The sequence below is a fragment of the Maniola jurtina genome, chromosome 11 (assembly GCF_905333055.1).
Source record: "Maniola jurtina chromosome 11, ilManJurt1.1, whole genome shotgun sequence".
Classification (NCBI taxonomy): Eukaryota; Metazoa; Arthropoda; class Insecta; order Lepidoptera; family Nymphalidae; genus Maniola; species Maniola jurtina.
In genome coordinates, this window is record NC_060039.1 from 11835955 (window position 1) to 11858548 (window position 22594).

Below are 22594 nucleotides of genomic sequence, written 5' to 3' on the forward strand. Positions count from 1 at the left end.
TACAATACAGGGAACGCTACTAACGCTACTGTGGAACTCTACCAAAAACTTAGTTTTATTATAATTATACTACCTAAACAAAATCCAATGCCAGTAACCTTAATAAATAAATTGCCTGATTTTTTTATTTTATTGAAGTATTTTTCAAACCCGCAGTGTATAGCGTGCAAAATTCGAGTTATTGCCCTGCCTACGACGCGAACGTGGCGTTGACTCCGAGTGGCCTACTTACGCAACTGCGCTCTAGCGTCAGTCAGATATTTTATTAGCAATATATTGTGAACTTTTAAAAAATACAGGTTTCTTTTTTTTGTGGTATCTTATCAGTAATCATCAGTATTATCACCTTTCTTCGTTTTTGCTAGCGTTCTAGTTACACCCAGTAAAGCTACGGCCACACTTGTGCGTCATGAGCGCTTGATGCGGGGCAACATATGGGAGCGTCCACTACACGACTCTATACTCTATACGTGCAGATGTAGTGGTCGCGTAGGTGTAAGCCAAGCAAACGACCGCCGCGCGGCTGACGCGCGGTTTGCGCAGGTTTGGATGATGTTTAAAGTTGATTAGAGAAGTAAACTAGGCTGAAAGGGTAAAAGTCACCAAAAATTGTTTGCTTGTATATTTATCTTTTTTTATCTTGTCCCAAATAAACACTTAGTTTACGAATTAAGTTAATTTTCAACTCTAAGCAAATCTCTCTATCAATTACGTCATATGGATATTATATTTACATATACCTAAAATATTTTTATCAAAGTAATAATATCACTCTTTGTATATGGTAATAAAGCTTTTCCACAGTAATTTTCGTTTTCATTTGTCGATACGCAACGCATTTGGTTGCAGGGATTTCTAAAATACATGCCATAAGGTCAACATAAAAGGGAATCAATTTCTATGTATTAATTAATTATTGTCGATACGAAACGCGTTTGACTTGTGGGGGATTTCTAAAATGCATGCTGTAAGATCCATATTATATGGGGATTTCTAAATCGCATGCCAAATTGATATCTAATTTTCATTAGTCTAAAGGGAATTATTATTATTATTAATATGCTTTATGTTTGTTCGATAAAGTTATTTTTGTCATTATTTTTAATTGGACCAACGTAACTCATATTCCATAATATTTAATAATAATAAAGTGGGTTTATGAAAAATAAGTACCTACTAGTTTTATTTCTTTGAAATCTTTCTCTTTTTGATATTGATAGTATTTGCTTAATTTTGTTATTAATTTTGACTACAATTTTAGTTAGCTATTCAATTAAATTATTTACCTTTTTTACAACTTGTTTTGATCCATATTGCTTATTTATTATCAACGTAATATTATTTATGAATGTGAAAATGCGTCTACTGGTCTATCTCTTTTCTTTGTCTCATTTCATCTTGACAAAGATTAGTAAAGTTACGATAGATCTACGATTACATTATAAGATCATAAGAATTTTATCTTGGAAAATCAAAGGCCTGATTTCTCGTGATTTCAAAATGACGTAATTAACATGGATGAAGTTGTAAAAAATAAATAAGTAGATACATTGTTTTTCAATTTTTATTATCTTGAACGAAACCGAACATATATGGGTTCTTGAGTACGCAATACTACATCAAATCTATACGTAAGTTCGGAAGGTCTAGTCACTGGCTCAAGACGAAATTTTCTCAACAGACTCGACATAATAATCTTCAATTCCAACATTGCAAACTTTTGCCCTGAAATGAGGAATTATTAGTGTATATTACAGAACTTTAAAACATATTTAAATAAAATACAACTCCAAAGTGAAACCCTGACTTTTTAAATACACAACCATAGATGAATGGCTCATATTTTCATAAAGTAACAGGTTAGTAGTCATTAACAAAATATCCACAATGATTTTCTAAGTTCGAGATCTATTTGCGTACCTATCTGTAACTTCTATTCTAGTAAAACTAAAATCCATTTTAGCGACTAAAAGCGACCGGTGAAAATTATAATATTCCCTGTGGGATTTCTGGGAGTATATTATATCGAGGAGTAACTATATGAGAGAACTAATAATCCGATACTAACTGTTAGTAAAATGCAAACGTCAAACGACGTCCTCAATGCAAGACACTCTCCAATCGCAAATATGCCATCGAAATATTTTTTCATAGCAGGACTATCTTCTTTAATAGTAAGACCCATTGCTGTTTCTGAAATTCAAAAAATCCGTGTCGAACACTCTAGATAACAAAATTTAAAAAGTGAATACCTACCGATACAATTCCGTTGACCAGCGCTGAATGGTATGTAAGCATATGGATTGCGGTTCTGGCTGTTTTCTGGTAGAAATCGGTCCGGATCAAAACGCTCAGCATCTGGATATATATCTTCTCGATGATGTATATCGTAGATAAATATGAAGCAGTCTGTTCCAGCAGGTATGGTATAACCACCTGAAACAAAAATAACATTTTTTTTTGAGTTTTAAAAACTTTACTTTTATTCAATTTTATGAAACACCTATACAGTAAATTGAGCACGATAGTAGCAACAATGTCAGCTTAAGTTAGCCTAAAGCTGAGATAGCTGAATTGTATTGGTTGAGCTCACCATCTGCACCATCGCACGGTTCTATGTGTGACTGTACCTGTTACATCTCAATTTTAAACATCATTGAGAAAGATAAAATTTAATAAAATTATTTATGATTCAAGACTACCTAGTCAAAAGCCGACTTTATAAAATTGACTTTCGAGTTTTGGAAGAAAATTTTGGGTTGGCTTGGAAAAGAATAGTGTCTGCTTTCTGTGCCAAAGGGCGGACATGGGAACAAATGATGTGGAGGATAGACTGAGAATTCGTTAGGGAGAAACAGAAGTTTTAGCTTTTGAATAAGCGCCTTCGACATTCCTGATTCTCATGGCTGGTCTATCACCGAGACCGATTACAATTTGCCGGCATTTTGGCCTTGTATTTCGACAATAATGATACCTACTCAGCTCTGTATCGTTGACGAGATGTCTGATAATCAGGGGTGCAGCGGGATACAGCCTCATAGATTCTTTGATGCAAGTCTCTAGATACTTCATCTCATTCACATCCTCCGCTGTCGGCATGCGCTCCGAGTCTCCGAAAATTGTCTGCATTTCTTTATATATTTTATCCTACAAAAAATTAAATTAACTAAACTCCAAGATAAACTGGTTTATTTGATACAATATATTAATTCTTAACCAACAAATCGTTGTTCTCAGGGTTTCTGTAAGAAAGACTTAGAAAGACAGACTCAGTAGAAGTAATTGAGAGAACTCACAAGATTCTCAGATTTTCTTTCAATGGCAACGTAGATAGAGGAAGATACTCAATGGTACTTACTTGTATCTTAGGCTCATTTGCAATTGCCAACATCATATAAGTCAGTGTCGAGGAAGTCGTGTCGAAGCCCTGAAAAATTAGTGTAGTTTTGACTAAATTTTTTGACTTTCACATGTAAACTACATGTATCTATTACAATCAATGTAGGGGAGTAGAAAAAAGCTTGATAGTATAAAGGTGACATCAAGAAGTTTGCGGCAACAAATTGTGTTAATTTATTAACAAATTTGTCCTTTCCAATTAACAATTTTATAAGGATATGCAAATAAACTTAAACGAGAAACTTGAGATTTTGTACTTTTGTCTTTTTTATAGACACAAAGTTAAAAAATATTGCATGTTCAATATATATACATGTGTTTAAATAGGCTCATTTACATTGGCCGATAGGAAACCCATTCCGGGTGAGGATGATTTCTAAAACGCATGCCCTGAAGTTTGAATGTGGGGAAAGATTTTCTTTTTCCGATTTCTAATACACTGGGAAATCCTATCAACAACTTTGATGCCATATGCTATATGGCCAATAAAAATAAGCCCTTTTTAGGTTTCTTCTTATTTACCTCAAACATAAAAGTATCAACTTCTTCACGAATGCCTACACTCGTTATTAATCCTAATTTCTCATTTTCTAGTAGCAAGTCTAACATGGCTAATTTTTCAGTTGTCTCGAATATTTCAATATTACTATTTTCTTGTTTGGGGTTAGCATCATCCAGCATCTTTCTTCTTTCGTTAATAACCTTTGTTGTAAACTCATGCAAATCCTTAATTACGAGTTTTTGAGTCTTTGCAATACTAGAATTACTGAAAAAGAATTCATTATGTAGCCAAAATCTAGACGTCCTCAATGCAAAACACTCTCCAATCGCAAATATGCCATCGAAATATTTTTTCATAGCAGGACTATCTTCTTTAATAGTAAGTCCCATTGCTGTTTCTGAAATTTTAAAACATAAAATTTTATTCAATAATATTTTAATGATTTTTAACTACTATTTCCTCAACATCTAATTCCATAATTTTAAAAATAGCACACTTCCATGTGTTTGCACTTTTGTTGCAATGATCGAGAAAAAAGATAGCTGTGAGCTATCTCTAAGATATACCAAACAATGAGTGAAGCATGAGTTACAGTTTTCTATCTAAATATTTAATTCTTTGGAATTATTAAAAAAATTACGAAGTTCGAGCTTGCGAGCTTTTTTTGAGGCCATAGTGTTTTTTTTTCTGATAATTAATGAAAAATATGCATCGCTTCTTTTTAATGTTGATAGCTTAGTAGGTAGGTACCTACCACACATAATCCGTAAAGATGTAGGGCAGATAAAAGGCAACACGTCTGTCTTATCTTTGTCAGTTTCTTTTTCTACACGTTTAAGAAAATTCTGCGCTCCAGTCTTGAATATTTCGGTGTAATTTTTCAAAATATTGAAGTGGAACGCTTTTGTCAGCATTTTTCTGCGCTGTGACCATTTATGACCTGAAAAAAAAATTGATAATAATACCCTTTTATTTACAATGAGATAACTGTACAAATATTTTTTCACTGCTATAACGCGAGTTCAAAGATCTGTAATTACTGGTATAAATTTTTTATTTTCTTTCTCTTTAATGAAACACAAACAGCTTTTACATTTTTACTTAGCTACTTATTTCTAGTTAGTACATATGCCTATTACTTATTATTTACATTATATCTATCGAATTTTGTGCGGGAGTTAGTTAGGTTAGTAATTAAATTAATTGCAATGAGTTAATTCGTTATGAAGTTATCATAACTAAATACTTTTACTGAAGTCTGACAATAATATGTAATAGTGTTTAAAGTATGCATACAAAATTTCAATTGACTTAATTAGTTTATATGGACATAAAAATCAAATCAAACGACACTGATCTAAATTTGGTCGTATTAATGTACTTATTAGTTCCTAATAGATAATGTACTTACCATTGCTAACCAACAGTCCCTCTGTTAGCCATGGAGTAAGAAATGTATATGGATTTTTTTTGTTGTTATATTCGGACGAAGACATTATTTTCTGTACAAAAAAAAATGAACACTCTTTTGTTTAGGAGTTTATTCGTAGCAACTTTAAGCAGACATAGTTTGCTTTTCAGTTGAATATTATCTAGTAGTAACTAGGCAATAAACAAGAATAGTCGACCAAGTTAAAGACAAAAAATCATGCAAAATTTGGTTTTTGATAAAAATCTGGCTTTCAATACAACGTCAACTTATTGATTAATGGTAAGGGTTAAAATCCTGTAAAATGAGGAATACTACGCAGAAAAATTTAGTACTAACCTCGATATCTTCAGGGTTAGAGATGTTTACAATTCGAGCATGTAATCCATGGATTTGATTGATATTGCCATATTTCTTTGGTAAGGATCGCATCACAGGAAACACCTTATCTTTAATTAGAGAAGAAAAAGAATCTTCTGTAGTTTTGCATATTGTTGGCAGCACCTCGTTCTCACGTCCGGTGCTGGTCGTTATGCTGTGGTCATGACGTCAGCGTCCCCTCCATGGAGACTGAAAAGAGGGCGCTAGGGCGACGATGTGGCGTGGAACGACAAGCGACACTTTCTGTTTGCGCTCCGACCGGTTTACATTGCATTATACGGGTTGATTTAACTATCTGAGAGTTTAATTGATAATATCAGAAGTGTGTAGTAACTTACGCTTTGAGGAAAAATCGGTCGAAACGCAAACGTACTTTTTCCATCTAGAGGTCTTCAAGTGCCAGGACACCGTCGGCTGCGAAGGAAACGTAATAAGGTATCTCGTAAAGATACCGAAACTGTGAGTACTTTGAGTAATTATTAAATATTGAGTGAATATGGTTTAATATTATTCAATCTTATGCTCAAACTTTTGTATAGTCAGGTGAGATAATTCGTTACTAGACTCTAAGTTGAAGGTATCTGGTAAAAGTCTGGTACGATTTAATATTGCGTACAGTCTATAAGTGGCCCGCGTGGAAATAGTGATTGGTAAACGAAATTGTCTTTTACTTTTCAAATTTAAAGGAATGTGTTTGAAAAATGGTTAATTTTTAATTTGTTTGAATTTTATTTTGGAACAAAATGTTAAATTCACGGTTGTGTCAACTTTTTTTTAGTTTCAAGTATTCAACTATTATAGTGGGTCAATTATTATAGTAGCATCAGTAATACGTCCTTAGAATATAATAATTTAAAAACGAGTGACGATTGAGCTAGTTACTTACATAGAAGTTTTTATAGTAAAAATATTAAACACGTGGGTTGTTCACGTGACGAACAAGTTTAAATGTGATGGTGGTAGTGGTAAAAGTAATCAAAGAGTGTCATAGGTTAGTCAAACTTCACAAGTGAAATGTTAGCTCAGATATAAGTCATGATAACCAAACCCGAACTCGTATTGTAAGTAAATCTTACATAATAATATGTGGGGTAGGGTAAATCATAAAAAGTGTATATTTTCGACACATGTCATGAGGTATTCATAAATTCCGGAAGTAGTTGTCGGCGTATATCAGAATCGTTAGTAAAGGAATTTCAGTTTAAAACATTTATTTCTCAATAAAGAGCAGAAAAGTCCTTTTAGATATCAGGAATTACAGCTATTTACATTAACAATGGTAGGTACTTACGCACATGATATCAAATGTCATATTCTAGTACTTCGTATCTACATTAAATAATTCTGTGGGTAAGTAATAATATCCATACGTTTACAATACTAGTTTTAGGGAAGAGATGTTTTCGTAATTGTTCTTCTTTTAAAGCATAATTGGGAGTATATAATCCTGTTATTATTTTCCTTATAAGAATACAAGTTTGAAGCGCGTACGAGTGACTTATATTTAGAATTTTCTTATCTTCATAGAGGTAATTTTTTATTTTTTCTTTATTTGCATTCATGTCTTACATCATAAAAAAAAATATATACTTATAATATTACAACATGAAGCCCCGCAAGGGCGTTGCAAAGTACAACATAGGTAAATAATTAAAGGTAATATTACAATTCTATTAATTGCCAAACAATTACGAAATTATGAAATATGAATAACAAAAATTATGAATTAATTATATGGGAGCTTTCAAATTATGTCCTACTATAATTAATTAGTCTTTAAAAAAGTACTTACAAACAAAAAGTGCTTTACAAAGTTATTAAAATCTTCTTATATCGTATCATCGTATTATTGAGGTCTATTCATTCAAAAGTTCTTGCACACTGTAGTAACATTCTTGGATTAGCCATTTTTTAGTTTTGGTTAAATATTGTTGCTTTTGTTTCATCTATTATTATTATCATACTGGTTACTTAAAACAGTAAATATTTAAAAAGAGCCTTTGTTGCAGTTTTAAATAAGTACCTTACAGTTTTATCTTAGTGCTACCTATGTAAATAATTAATTAGATAGATAATAACTTTAAATTATTACAGTAAAGATTATTTACATATGAAGTTTTAGTTCTATTTTTTATATTCTGCGTGTCCATCGAAATTTCGATATAATATTCAATATAAAATATAATAGAAGAGAATAGAATAGAATAGAATAGAATAGACAAGACAAGACCAGACTAGACTAAAATATAATGTAATATAATAGAATAGATTATAATTCAAGTAAACTTGCAAATGCTTTTGAATCGTCAAAATAATTTACCATACATTCAATATGAAGTTTGACTAGAGCGTTATAGGGCGTACTTTTGGTATGCAAGATGAATAATTCTACGTAAGGTTTATTTTTAAAGATAAAGCCGAAGGGTTTTTTTTTGTTGATACAAGGGATTTTAAGCAGAATTGCAAAATATTAACATTTCTTTTGATTCAATTGCGTTAAGTGAATTTATTTTTACGTTAAAGGTATCTACCTATTGACTAGGGAGTAATAACTTGCTCGGACGGAATGTAACAGAGTGATCCGATTTGGTTTATCCTCGAGAAGAGTACTGTAATAGTAGTAGACTCGTATACACATTGACCTCTGAAAGCATTTTAGCTATTTTTTTTGTCCATCCAAACAGAAAACCGTTTTGTATACATACACAAGTCAATTAGGTTGAACTAGTACGAAGGTAAAAGGATTGTACATTATATTTTAATAAAATAGACACAAACAGACTAGTATCGATGAAAGTAATATTTCTCTTCAGAGTTAGAACTATTGCCTGTATTGTCTGTTCACTTCAAAAGTTTCGTTGTATTTGTTAGGTACCTGCTTCAGAAACAAATAATAATTATTAATTACAGATTGTAGTGTGTATAATATAATAATGAAGCTTTATTTAGTTTGTAAAGTTATAGTACGTCATTAATAATGCAAATTGGAATAATATTGATATAAGTTGGTAGTTAATAATATTACAAATTATTAAGTACATACATTATAGTGGTATCTTGTGTGGACTCTTTTGGGTAAAAGCTGTGACATTTGCCTTGAGTAAAGAAACATTCTAGTCCAGATAGCTAAGTGGGTATTATTAATTTGGAAAATTCTCATTTAAAAGATTACAATAAGGGGGTAGACAAATACAACATTTTTATGCTCTCAGCTGCAATTCTGTGCTATAATCAGGACAGGCCGAAAATAATAAAGGCCGAAATTATTATTATTGTTTGATACTAGAGTAATTCATGAATTAAAATAGTTTGTGGGTTATAAGATTATATTTGGTGAATGGTGACCAACCATCGTAATTAATAATGCAGTGAACTAGTGAAATCATTAATATAACTGCAGTTAAGATATTGATTAGTTTAAAAAGTGATAATAATTATTTAAAGTTAACATTGATAGTACCAGCTTTACAATCAAATGATCTGTTTATAATAATAAAGCATTGATAGTTAAAATAAAATGGATAAGATTGTTGTTGTTGTTTATTTTAGAAAGATTCTTATGAGATCAAATAACTTGTATTATGAACTAGGCACCAGTGATCCCTTGCTTTGATGCCCGGTAGATAAAGATAGTGTGGTGATTGCATACGTGGATGAATAGTGTCGGGGCACTGTGTGGGTACAAGATGCTATGGCATTGAGTATGTGTTAGAATTTAGTAAAGAACTTTGAGATTTAGTAAAGAGGTATGATCTGATTTTAATCGTGAGTGCTAATGCATTGATTCTTTAAAGAGTATTCATGGAGTATTAAAAACCGTGTTGGCAAGGCTACCTTGTGTATTATGTTGAGTAATCTATTCAAAATTAAGTATGTATAGCAACATAATTGATATAGCGAGCCGTGATAAAATTTTGGAAGGTTAATTAGTGGGAATATTGCACCATGGATATCACATTGGGATACGAAGCTTGAACTATGATAAAATATTAGAGGGTTAATTGGGAATATTGTACCATGAATATAAATTGGAAATTGATTTAAGAAATAAGACGCTTGAACTTGAAGTCGAACTTGGTACGTTTAAGTGAGCGAAATGCTCTTTAAGCGCAAGTGGTCTTCAAGTGGTCTTCTTCGATGCTTGGAACTTGAAGGCAACTTGATAGTCTTAAGTGAGCGAAATGCTCTTTGAGCGCAAGTTGTCTTCACCAACTTGGTACGCTGAAGTGAGCGAAATGCTCTTTAAGTGCAGGTGGTTTTCAACTATGACAAACTTGGTCTCCTAAGTGTGGCAAAGTCCCTTTAGGTGGAGTTGTCTAGTTGTTTAAGTTGCAAGCGAAGTATAATTGTAAAGTGTTAAATGGTAACGAATGTACAATATTCCTTAGGAACCTTACGAGTATGAAACTACGACAAACTTGGTCTCCTAAGTGTGGCAAAGTCCCTTTAGGTGGAGTTGTCTTGTTGATCAAGTTGCAAGCTATCGTATGATTGTTAAGTGATAAGTGACAATGAATGGGCAATATTCCTTGGGAAGTTAGGAAGGATCCTTAGAAGTATGTAATGTAAATGAGGTGTTAACGGTTGTCTATTTTGCAGTAACTTTATCCCGACTCGTGGGGTGCCCGGGGCGGGCACCATGCAGCATGGCCGTGTTGGCAGCACCTCGTTCTCACGTCCGGTGCTGGTCGTTATGCTGTGGTCATGACGTCAGCGTCCCCTCCATGGAGACTGAAAAGAGGGCGCTAGGGCGACGATGTGGCGTGGAACGACAAGCGACACTTTCTGTTTGCGCTCCGACCGGTTTACATTGCATTATACGGGTTGATTTAACTATCTGAGAGTTTAATTGATAATAATATATTTTACGAATTTTGGTGGTCAATCTCAGCAGAGACCAGCCAACTTTCCAGGACTATTATTACACAAGTGTGTGTGCAGGTGCTCTTTCTATTCGTTCATCTTCATGGTCCGTGCGATTGCAATCCTTCGTTTCTAATCCGAACCGCCTAGGATATGGACCGCCCTTCCGACATCAGTTTTCCCCTCCACTTTTAATATGGGTACCTTCAAGTCAAGAGTGAATAGGCTTCTTCTAGGCAAGCACGCTCCATCTTAGGCTGCATCATCACTTGCTGGCAGGTCTGATTGTAGCCCTGCGCTAGTGTATAAATTAAAAAAAATGACCGACAAAAGTTCAGGCAGATGACCGACGGTTAGTATTACGCTATCGAGGTCCGGAAGTGTAACACCGCCAATATCCTAACTTCAGGCTGCTACAGATAATTTCTAGTCAGAAAAAAATCTATTAACTAAATTTATTTAAGCCGACTCGTGACTCGAACCTTATTTATTCCTGTTCTAAGATAGTTTGCTTCAATCTTGATTACATCGTTACTTACGTATCGTCGTATACGTTACGTTCAGTCAAGAACTAGAAATTAAAGAAAAGAAAATCACCAGGTGATACAGCATAATGCAAAGCATTTCCAATAATAGGCCATACTGGCGGACCAGGAATCTTTCTCATCAATCGCCCAGCGCGGCTGAAGTGATCGAACAGCGCCCAAATTATCACAAAACCGATAGTAAACGTTAACAACAACATTTCGCACTAAAATCCATGCAAATACTGTCGTAGGTTCCTTTATATATAAATTGTGAATTTTATTCCTCCTCTTGAATTGAAACGCACGCCAATTTGCGAGGTTAATGATCTGTACAATTGATAACTCTAAATAATATTCATCTTTGAACCTTAGTGACTTATGTAGTTTTATCAGATGTATGAAACATTCTCTCGGTGATATTGTAGCACAATAATAACAAGTGGACCTAATGGTTTGACCGGAAATAAGGCTGAAATTTGATCTTGCCCAGACTTTATTTAGAAAATTAAAATCCGTGACCGCAATGGGGATACATTTCAATTTCATTTGTCGGACGAAACGCGATTTCTAAAACGCATGCCATAAGATCCGCATAATATGCTGATTTCAAAAAAGCATGCCGTAAGATCTCGTTATCGCTACTTGTACAATCAATTGTCGATCTTATTTATGAATGCAAAATTGGTCCGAGCCACTGATCCGATCTTGACGAAAATTATCGCAGCTTGCATTCTGAAGACATAAAAGATAGGACTTTTTCTCAGGAAATCTAAGAACTGCTAATAAGGACGATGACTACAAATCACCGACTTTTTATCAAACGCCAAAACGTAAGGGAGCTTGTATGAAGCAAATTCATAGATGTGACGTCATAAACGTTTGTATACTTTTTAGCTAATGGTTAGCAAACTTAAAACTAGGTAACAACGGACGTGGATTTCACAAATCTTGGAAGAGGCTCTATTTTATAGTTCCTAAGAAATAATTTATTTTTGACATAATCATCATCCCAATTCTCCTAATTTTTAAATAGACGAGGTCGTACAAAATAAAATATAAGTAATTTTTTTTTTCAAATTTTATTTTCTTGAACGAAACCGAACATACACTGGTTTTTGAGTGCGTAATACTATGTCAAATTTGTATGAAACATCGGAAGGTCTGGTCACTGGCTCCAAACGATAGTTTCTAAAAAGGCTTGACATAATTATCTTCACTTCTAGCATTGCGAACTTTTGCCCTGAAATAAGAAATTAAACAAAATAAAACCAAAAAGCCGGTCAAGTGCACACACAGGGTTCTTCCGTATTACCCTACAAGAAATAACACTATCTATTTTTTTGTTGTTATATAGCGGTGATAGAAATAGACACTCTGTGAAAAGCTATGTGTGTGTTGTGCGGGAACGGTGTCGTGTAAGTGAGCTACGGCCTTTATATGACAGGACCGATGAGTCGTTAGTTAAGACATACTAGACAACTAGACAATTTGGAATTCAGAACACGAAATAAAAAAAAAAAATTTGCATACCGATACAATTTCTCTGACCAGCGCTAAATGGCACGTAGGCATATGGATTGCGGTTCTGGCTGTTTTCTGGTAGAAATCGGTCCGGATCAAAACGCTCAGCATCCGGATATAGATCCTCTCGATGATGCATATCGTAGATAAATATGAAGCAGTCTGTGCCGGCAGGTACGGTGTAACCACCTGAAGATGATAACATCTTTATGTTACGACCAAATCATGTACAAAAGAACTCTTTGTTCGATACATATTATAGTCTGGTCACACACGGGTACAGCTACAGAATACTTAATAATACCTTATAGGTATGCCACGCGTACGACGCGACGGACGACGAGTTCAACCTAGGCCAGCGCAGACAAAGGTTGAAATCTATAGAGCGCACTTTGACTTTGCTTAGAATTAAGTTTCAGTTAAAACGAGACAGATTTATGCCAGCGGTATAACGCTGTCTCGTTTTAACAGTGTCTTAAGTCTGAGCAAAGTCAAAGTGCGCTCTATAGATCTCAGCCCCAGTGCGGCAAGTGATGGCGCCTTTACTTGACACTACTCAAAAGTTAGTAGAGTCAAGCTAGGCGAAATAGCGGCGAGTAGAGTGCTCCGATTGACAGATAATACAAGGTTATAAGGACAAGAGTCAGCTTGCTCATCGCATGGCACGCATCTGCAACCAACGCGCCACAGGAACCGCTAGGGCGCGTAAATTCCACCGTAGGTACGTCAAAGTAAATAAGCTGAGTTTTATTTGATAAAATGAAAGCAGCACCTCAGCGTCAATCTGCCTCTATCTATGGATCTTGAGGCTAAGTCAGCCGAACGCCAGCTGAGTTGAGCAGGCTGAGCTCGCCATCACACGCTCCTATAATTTTGAAGTGTGATGGCACGCGATGAGTAGATGATGTTCTGTTAATCTTTTTAGGGTTCCGTACCTCAAAAGGAAAAACGGAACTCTTATAGGATCACTTTGTTGTATGTCTCTCTGTCTAGTGTCAGTTTGTCTGTCCGTCTGTCGTGTCTGTCAAGGAAACCTATAGGGTAGTTCCCGTTAACCTAGAATCATGAAGTTTGGCAGATAGGTAAGTCTTATAGCACAAGTAAAGGAAAAAATCCGAAAATTTATTTCATCTATCCATATCCTATTTAATTATACCTACTTAGCACTGTATCGTTGGCGAGATGTCTGACAATCAGAGGTGCAGCGGGATACAGCCTCATGGTCTCTTTGATGCAATTCTCTAGATACTTCATCTCATTTACATCCTCTGCTGTCGGCAAGCGCTGCGAGTCTCCGAAAATGTTCTGCATTTCTTCGTATATTTTATTCTACAGATAAACAGATTTAGTATAAAAACTTTTAAGTTCAACGTCAATAAATCATAATCAATAGATTCTCCACCCTTACGTGGTTTATACATCTCAAAACTATGAAACTAAGTGCGCAAAAGAAACCCAGAAAGAAAAAATAGAAGGCTCAAGTAGGAAAAAGAAGAGCGAAGAAGAAATAGAAGAAGACACCTGCAGTACCAGGATAGAAGAGTTGAAAAACGGAGTTCACATAATTTTGTTTCGTAGAAGAAAAACGAGATTCGTGGAAGTTGCCGAAATCGACATAGTGGAGTCGTCCTAGTAGAAGTTACCTTTAGCTTATATTAAAGTAATGTTCAATGAAACTGCTTATTTTTTTATTACTTAGGTACTTATCAGATTTTCTGTCATTCATGATGTTTAATTACCATTTAATTACTTACTTGTATCTCAGGCTCGTTTGCGATTGCCAATATCATATAAGTTAGTGTCAATGACGTTGTGTCGAAACCCTAAAAATTAATAACCTTGTTTACACGTTTAAGTTTTACACATGATGATCTATGGAACTAGTACTCAATAGTACTAGTGGCTACATAATGAATTAACAATATTATTACAATTAATAACATAAGTTCAATTGAAAGTTCGCGATCTCACACCTAGGTTATGAAAATCCATACTAACACTATAATTATTTTTAACTGCGAAATCCCATTTACCTCAAACATAAATGTATCAACTTCTTCTCGGATGCCTAAACTTGTTATCAACCCTGATTTCTCATTTTCAAGTAGCAAGTCTAACATAGCTAATTTTTCTGAAGGTTCAAATGTATCAGTGTTATTATTTTCTTGTTTGGCGTTAGCATCATCCAACATCTTTCTTCTGTCGTTTATTACTTTCGTTGTAAACTCATGCAAATCCTCAATTATGCGTTTTTGATTTTTCGCAATGCTAGAATTACTGAACAAGAATTCATTATGTAGCCAGAGTCTAGACGTCCTCAATGCAAAACACTCTCCAATCGCAAATATGGAGTCGAAATATTTTTTCATAGCAGGAGTGTCTTCCTCCATTGTAAGACCCATTGCTGTTTCTGAAATTATTAATTTAAAAAAAACACTTATTTAACTTTTTCTTGTGTTTATGTCTTTTAATCAATGCTAAAGGCACACGTAAGTCCAATTGCATTTTTGTCCATTCGATTCTATTTTTGAACTTTTAAAATTCTACGGGAGGTCCTTTACGGTACATGCAGTACAACTGTGGAATGACCTCCCCAAGAATATTCGAAGTTCGAAATCCCTGCCCATTTTTAAAAATCGTTTGAAAGAATTCTACTTATCTATGCCATAATAGTTTAAATATTGTTTTTATTTATTATATTATTATTTTTTATATTATATGTATCCCTTTTATATTATATGCAAGTAACTATATTGTCATATATAGCATATACATATATATTTATATATTATATATATATATATAATTACTTTTTTATGTTTATTAGTATATATATAAATCTTTGTAAAAAAATCCTTGCGACTTGGTACTATCCAACCTCCTTCCTAGAACTTCTCCTTTCAGCAAAGGTTGCCTGGTAGAGATTGCTCCAAGCAATAAGGCCGCCTTTGCACACAATTGTTTTTTTCTGTTTTCTTCTTACTGTGTTGTTATCCTTATATGTGTTTTTGTGTGCAATAAAGAGTTTCTATCTATCTATCTATCTATCTACTACCTACCGCACATAACACGTAGCGCCGTGGGGCAGATAAAAGCGAGAATATCTGTCTTATCTTTGTCAGTTTCCTTTTCCACACGTTTCAAAAAATTCTGCGCTCCAGTCTTGAATATTTCGGTGAATTTTTTCAAAATGCTGAAATGGAACGCTTTTGTCAGCATTTTTCTGCGCTGTAGCCATTTATTGCCTGAAAAAGATTAATAATGTCGTTATTGCCATTTGCCTGCGACTGGGTTAAATTTTTGTGAAGATTAGCCCTGACAAGCATAGTCTACACTTATACCTATCTACAGAAAAACAATAGCTGTACTATTAAATAGTTATATAACTATGTGTCTTAAAATACATTAAACCTGTTTTTCTGTTTTGGGTTGTATTTTCCATGGATACAGCAACCGCGTCGCATCACCTACTTACTTGTCCCAATTGTTTATGAAGTTTAATTATTAGCCACTAGCGACCCGCCCCGGCTTCGCACGGGTGGACATTTATTTTTTCTATTTTCCGGGATAAAATATAGCCTATAGGTACGGATTCGGAAGAATCCCTTTAAGTAATGGTAAAAGAAATTTTGAAATCGGTCCAGTAGTTTTTGAGCCTATTCAATACAAACATACAAAAATACAAAAATACAAAGGTTTCCTCTTTATAATATTAGTATAGATTATTACAATAGGTATAATATGTATTTTACTAACCATTGCTAACCAGGAGTCCTTCTGATAGCCATGGAGCAACGAATGTATACGGCATCTTTTTATTGTTATAAACGGCCGAAGACATTATTTTCTGCAAAAAAATTATTGAAGTGGTTTAAATGTCAAACATATTAATTAAGTTCTAGTATTTTTTGTATTTCGGTCAAAAATATACTAGAACAAGTTAGCACATGTTTTGTACATCTCTGATTTCCTGTAGGTATAAGGTACCTACCTATCTACTTAATAATATCGAGATATAAAAAATGTTCCTTTGTTAGTTATAATTTTATGAAGTTTGCTTTTATCTTTTGATGAACATTGTGTTAAGTTTTAAACAGGTAAGGTCAAATAAACATGAATGATAATTCAAAAATATTCATTTTAAAATTATTATGTTTTTTAGGGTTCTGTAGCAAAATAGCAAAATGGAGTCCTATCAATATTATTCTGCGATCTGCCTGTCTGTCCATCTGCACCTCTACCTAGTAGGCGCAATGAGATATTCGGATGATATAGAAGTTCAGTTAAATTCTTTTTCAAGGTCCCATGTACATGAAAAAAATTTGCAATTTTGTATTATTAACCATTTATAGTATGTATTTAAACAAAAAATATAGCGATATATTAATGTAGTTGAGACCAAAACTTAAAAAGTTAATTGGTCAACTAAACAAGGCTCGACTAGAACTTGACTGGTTTTTAGGGTTCCGTATCTCAAAAGGAAAAACGGAACCCTTATAGGATCACTTTGTTGTCTGTCTGTCTGTCAAGAAACCTATAGAGTAGTTCTCGTTGACCTAGAATCATGAAATTTGGCTGGTTGGTCGGTCTTATAGCACAAGTACAGGAATAAATCTGAAAACCGCGAATTTGTGGTTACATCATTTAAAAAAATGAAAATGTGTTTCAATTTTCAAAGTAAGATAACTCTACCAAGTGGGGGATTATATGAAAGGGCTTTACTTATACATTCTAAAACAGATTTTTATTTATTTTTATGTATAATAGTTTTTGATTTATCATGCAAAATGTTGGAAAAAATACCCGAGTACGGAACCCTCAGTACGCGAGTCTGACTCGCACTTGGCCGGTTTTTTGTCTTATATTTTTAGTAGGTACCTACTTTATTTATAAGCAGGTGCAATTATAAAGTTTTGTATAATAAGTGATTTTATGCGCAGTATTTTATTATGTACCTACACTACTTAATATTATATAAGTACAATGAGTTCCACGGTTATTGCACTATGTATTTTAAAAATTCGAACATACCATAATAAAACAACCACCACCTCCAATAGACCATAATAACAAAAGCAAACTTTAATATTTATGTAAACTGTTATTTTTTTACAAGTTAAACATAAAATAAAACAACATTAAATACAAAAAAAAACATAATAAGTAATTGAAACTATAATTTATGCATAAATTAAGTAACTATTTCTGCTAACCTCAATATCTTCGGGATTAGAGATGTTTACAATCCGAGCATGCAATCCATGGATTTGACTGATATGGCCATATTTCTTTGGTAAGGATCGCATTACAGGAAACACCTTATCTGTGAGCAAGTTGAGAAGAAAACGAATAAATTTTCTACAATAATTATATTCTGTTACTGATTAGTTGATTCCGGCGTAAAATTCCATGTTTTCAAAAATTCCGTGGGAACTCTTTCTTTTTCCGGCATAAAAAGTAGGCTATGCCCGTATTTAACTAAGTAGGTATACCATAACTATATCCATGCAAAAAATCACGTAGCTCCATGGCGACGTGTTTGAAAAACAAACCAACAAACAAACACACTTTCGCATTTATATATTAGGTAGTGAGGTAGTGGGGTAGTGATGGGTTGGGTAGTGATAGTGATATTAATATCCTCCTGATCTAATACCTCCTGAATACATAATGGTACAGTGGTAAGTACCTACCTGACCAAACGGGCGGTCTATCTCAAGCATGTTTCGGAAGTCGGAACCTGTGCAGAGGTAGAGACCTAACATCCTCTGTAATCACTATATTATAGAAGTATAAAGTGACTGACCGACACAGTATATTTTTTCAACGTAAAGTTGAGATAAGGCAGATTTGCAGATATTCTCTATAACTTAGATTTCTACTCAGAAAGGTTATATTCAAATTACAAGAAGAGTTTAAAGAAATAAAATTTACAATTAGTCTGATCTAGCTTCGGCCGTGGTTATTTACGTTTTTATACGAGCATATATATTTCAGCAAAGGTTGCCTGGTAGAGATTGCTCCAAGCAATAAGGCCGCCTTTGCACACAATTGTTTTTTTCTGTTTTCTTCTTACTGTGTTGTTATCCTTATATGTGTTTTTGTGTGCAATAAAGAGTTTCTATCTATCTATCTATCTATCTACTACCTACCGCACATAACACGTAGCGCCGTGGGGCAGATAAAAGCGAGAATATCTGTCTTATCTTTGTCAGTTTCCTTTTCCACACGTTTCAAAAAATTCTGCGCTCCAGTCTTGAATATTTCGGTGAATTTTTTCAAAATGCTGAAATGGAACGCTTTTGTCAGCATTTTTCTGCGCTGTAGCCATTTATTGCCTGAAAAAGATTAATAATGTCGTTATTGCCATTTGCCTGCGACTGGGTTAAATTTTTGTGAAGATTAGCCCTGACAAGCATAGTCTACACTTATACCTATCTACAGAAAAACAATAGCTGTACTATTAAATAGTTATATAACTATGTGTCTTAAAATACATTAAACCTGTTTTTCTGTTTTGGGTTGTATTTTCCATGGATACAGCAACCGCGTCGCATCACCTACTTACTTGTCCCAATTGTTTATGAAGTTTAATTATTAGCCACTAGCGACCCGCCCCGGCTTCGCACGGGTGGACATTTATTTTTTCTATTTTCCGGGATAAAATATAGCCTATAGGTACGGATTCGGAAGAATCCCTTTAAGTAATGGTAAAAGAAATTTTGAAATCGGTCCAGTAGTTTTTGAGCCTATTCAATACAAACATACAAAAATACAAAAATACAAAGGTTTCCTCTTTATAATATTAGTATAGATTATTACAATAGGTATAATATGTATTTTACTAACCATTGCTAACCAGGAGTCCTTCTGATAGCCATGGAGCAACGAATGTATACGGCATCTTTTTATTGTTATAAACGGCCGAAGACATTATTTTCTGCAAAAAAATTATTGAAGTGGTTTAAATGTCAAACATATTAATTAAGTTCTAGTATTTTTTGTATTTCGGTCAAAAATATACTAGAACAAGTTAGCACATGTTTTGTACATCTCTGATTTCCTGTAGGTATAAGGTACCTACCTATCTACTTAATAATATCGAGATATAAAAAATGTTCCTTTGTTAGTTATAATTTTATGAAGTTTGCTTTTATCTTTTGATGAACATTGTGTTAAGTTTTAAACAGGTAAGGTCAAATAAACATGAATGATAATTCAAAAATATTCATTTTAAAATTATTATGTTTTTTAGGGTTCTGTAGCAAAATAGCAAAATGGAGTCCTATCAATATTATTCTGCGATCTGCCTGTCTGTCCATCTGCACCTCTACCTAGTAGGCGCAATGAGATATTCGGATGATATAGAAGTTCAGTTAAATTCTTTTTCAAGGTCCCATGTACATGAAAAAAATTTGCAATTTTGTATTATTAACCATTTATAGTATGTATTTAAACAAAAAATATAGCGATATATTAATGTAGTTGAGACCAAAACTTAAAAAGTTAATTGGTCAACTAAACAAGGCTCGACTAGAACTTGACTGGTTTTTAGGGTTCCGTATCTCAAAAGGAAAAACGGAACCCTTATAGGATCACTTTGTTGTCTGTCTGTCTGTCAAGAAACCTATAGAGTAGTTCTCGTTGACCTAGAATCATGAAATTTGGCTGGTTGGTCGGTCTTATAGCACAAGTACAGGAATAAATCTGAAAACCGCGAATTTGTGGTTACATCATTTAAAAAAATGAAAATGTGTTTCAATTTTCAAAGTAAGATAACTCTACCAAGTGGGGGATTATATGAAAGGGCTTTACTTATACATTCTAAAACAGATTTTTATTTATTTTTATGTATAATAGTTTTTGATTTATCATGCAAAATGTTGGAAAAAATACCCGAGTACGGAACCCTCAGTACGCGAGTCTGACTCGCACTTGGCCGGTTTTTTGTCTTATATTTTTAGTAGGTACCTACTTTATTTATAAGCAGGTGCAATTATAAAGTTTTGTATAATAAGTGATTTTATGCGCAGTATTTTATTATGTACCTACACTACTTAATATTATATAAGTACAATGAGTTCCACGGTTATTGCACTATGTATTTTAAAAATTCGAACATACCATAATAAAACAACCACCACCTCCAATAGACCATAATAACAAAAGCAAACTTTAATATTTATGTAAACTGTTATTTTTTTACAAGTTAAACATAAAATAAAACAACATTAAATACAAAAAAAAACATAATAAGTAATTGAAACTATAATTTATGCATAAATTAAGTAACTATTTCTGCTAACCTCAATATCTTCGGGATTAGAGATGTTTACAATCCGAGCATGCAATCCATGGATTTGACTGATATGGCCATATTTCTTTGGTAAGGATCGCATTACAGGAAACACCTTATCTGTGAGCAAGTTGAGAAGAAAACGAATAAATTTTCTACAATAATTATATTCTGTTACTGATTAGTTGATTCTGGCGTAAAATTCCATGTTTTCAAAAATTCCGTGGGAACTCTTTCTTTTTCCGGCATAAAAAGTAGGCTATGCCCGTATTTAACTAAGTAGGTATACCATAACTATATCCATGCAAAAAATCACGTAGCTCCATGGCGACGTGTTTGAAAAACAAACCAACAAACAAACACACTTTCGCATTTATATATTAGGTAGTGAGGTAGTGGGGTAGTGATGGGTTGGGTAGTGATAGTGATATTAATATCCTCCTGATCTAATACCTCCTGAATACATAATGGTACAGTGGTAAGTACCTACCTGACCAAACGGGCGGTCTATCTCAAGCATGTTTCGGAAGTCGGAACCTGTGCAGAGGTAGAGACCTAACATCCTCTGTAATCACTATATTATAGAAGTATAAAGTGACTGACCGACACAGTATATTTTTTCAACGTAAAGTTGAGATAAGGCAGATTTGCAGATATTCTCTATAACTTAGATTTCTACTCAGAAAGGTTATATTCAAATTACAAGAAGAGTTTAAAGAAATAAAATTTACAATTAGTCTGATCTAGCTTCGGCCGTGGTTATTTACGTTTTTATACGAGGCTGCGTAGAAATATTCTATTTTCTAGGGATATGAGTTTAAACCTCTTATAAGATAGTTCGCTTCCATCTTGACTGCATTCGCATTTATAGGAAAAATCGCTGTCAAGGGCTAGCGTAGCGTCTAGTGGAAATTCCTCGGATACTTACGAAGCGATTTGCCTCCTTATTTCTAATATGAACCGCTAAGATTTGGAACGCCCTTTCAGCATCAGTTTCTTCTCCAGTTATCAGATGGGTAACTTCAAGTCAAGAGTGAATAGGCATCTTCTAGGCAAGCACGCTTCATCTTGGGCTGCATCAAAACTTGCCATCAGCTAGGTGATTCGCTAACTCAGTGTCTAACACTGAATGATAGCCACCAAGGTTAGTTGATTCTACATTCCTGCTTCACTGCCCGAGAATAAAATATTTTTTCATAGAAAACCGTCAATGGATTAAAAAATGAGCTCGGTGGTTATCATTCAGTGTTCGACACTGCGTTAGCGAATCACCCCACAGGTGATTGAAGCCAAGCGCTAGTTTATAAATCCTAAAAAAAGCTCGCGATTTAAAAACATAAACAAAAGAAAACTGCAGAATACCAGGTGATACAGCATAGTTCAAAGCATTCCCAATGATAGGCCATACTGGCGGACCAGGAATCTTCCTCATCAACCGCCCAGCGCGGCTGAAGTGGTGGAACAACGCCCAAATTATCACCAAACCGATAATACACGTTATCAACAACATTTCGCGCAAAAATCCCTCCGAATACTGTCGAAGCTAAGTCACTTTATCCTTAGTACTGTGAGACGCAGCCAAGAACAAGCCTAGCCTGCGATTTAAGTGTTCCGTACAATATTGATACCTTTATCGATTCAGACTCAGTTCGATTCAGCTCCATGTAAGGGTCATT

General features: G+C 34.1%; 1 protein-coding gene across 1 annotated transcript; it reads right to left on the reverse strand.

Moving 5' to 3' along the window:
* Positions 1-1501: 1501 nt before the first annotated feature.
* LOC123869442 (cytochrome P450 4C1-like) lies at positions 1502-22438 on the reverse strand. The gene is made up of 12 exons (XM_045912366.1): positions 22281-22438; positions 20929-21038; positions 19472-19562; positions 18775-18960; positions 17836-17945; positions 16379-16469; positions 15682-15867; positions 3922-4298; positions 3359-3427; positions 2979-3147; positions 2257-2436; positions 1502-1725 (listed from the first exon to the last, which is right to left on the reverse strand). Exons 1-12 carry the CDS (start codon positions 22426-22428, stop codon positions 1568-1570), a joined length of 1875 nt encoding a protein of 624 aa, XP_045768322.1. The 5' UTR covers positions 22429-22438; the 3' UTR covers positions 1502-1567.
* Positions 22439-22594: the final 156 nt, after the last annotated feature.

Bases quoted from the DNA above. Each gene is read 5' to 3' on its own strand.
- LOC123869442 (XM_045912366.1), bottom strand. From the start codon at position 22,428: ATGTTGTTGATAACGTGTATTATCGGTTTGGTGATAATTTGGGCGTTG. The intron at 15,868-16,378 runs GTTAGTAAAATA...AATCTTTTTCAG, and splicing joins AGGACTCCTGGTTAGCAATG to GCAATAAATGGCTACAGCGC. The intron at 3,428-3,921 runs GTAAATAAGAAG...CTAATTTTTCAG, and splicing joins TTGATACTTTTATGTTTGAG to GGCTTCGACACGACTTCCTC.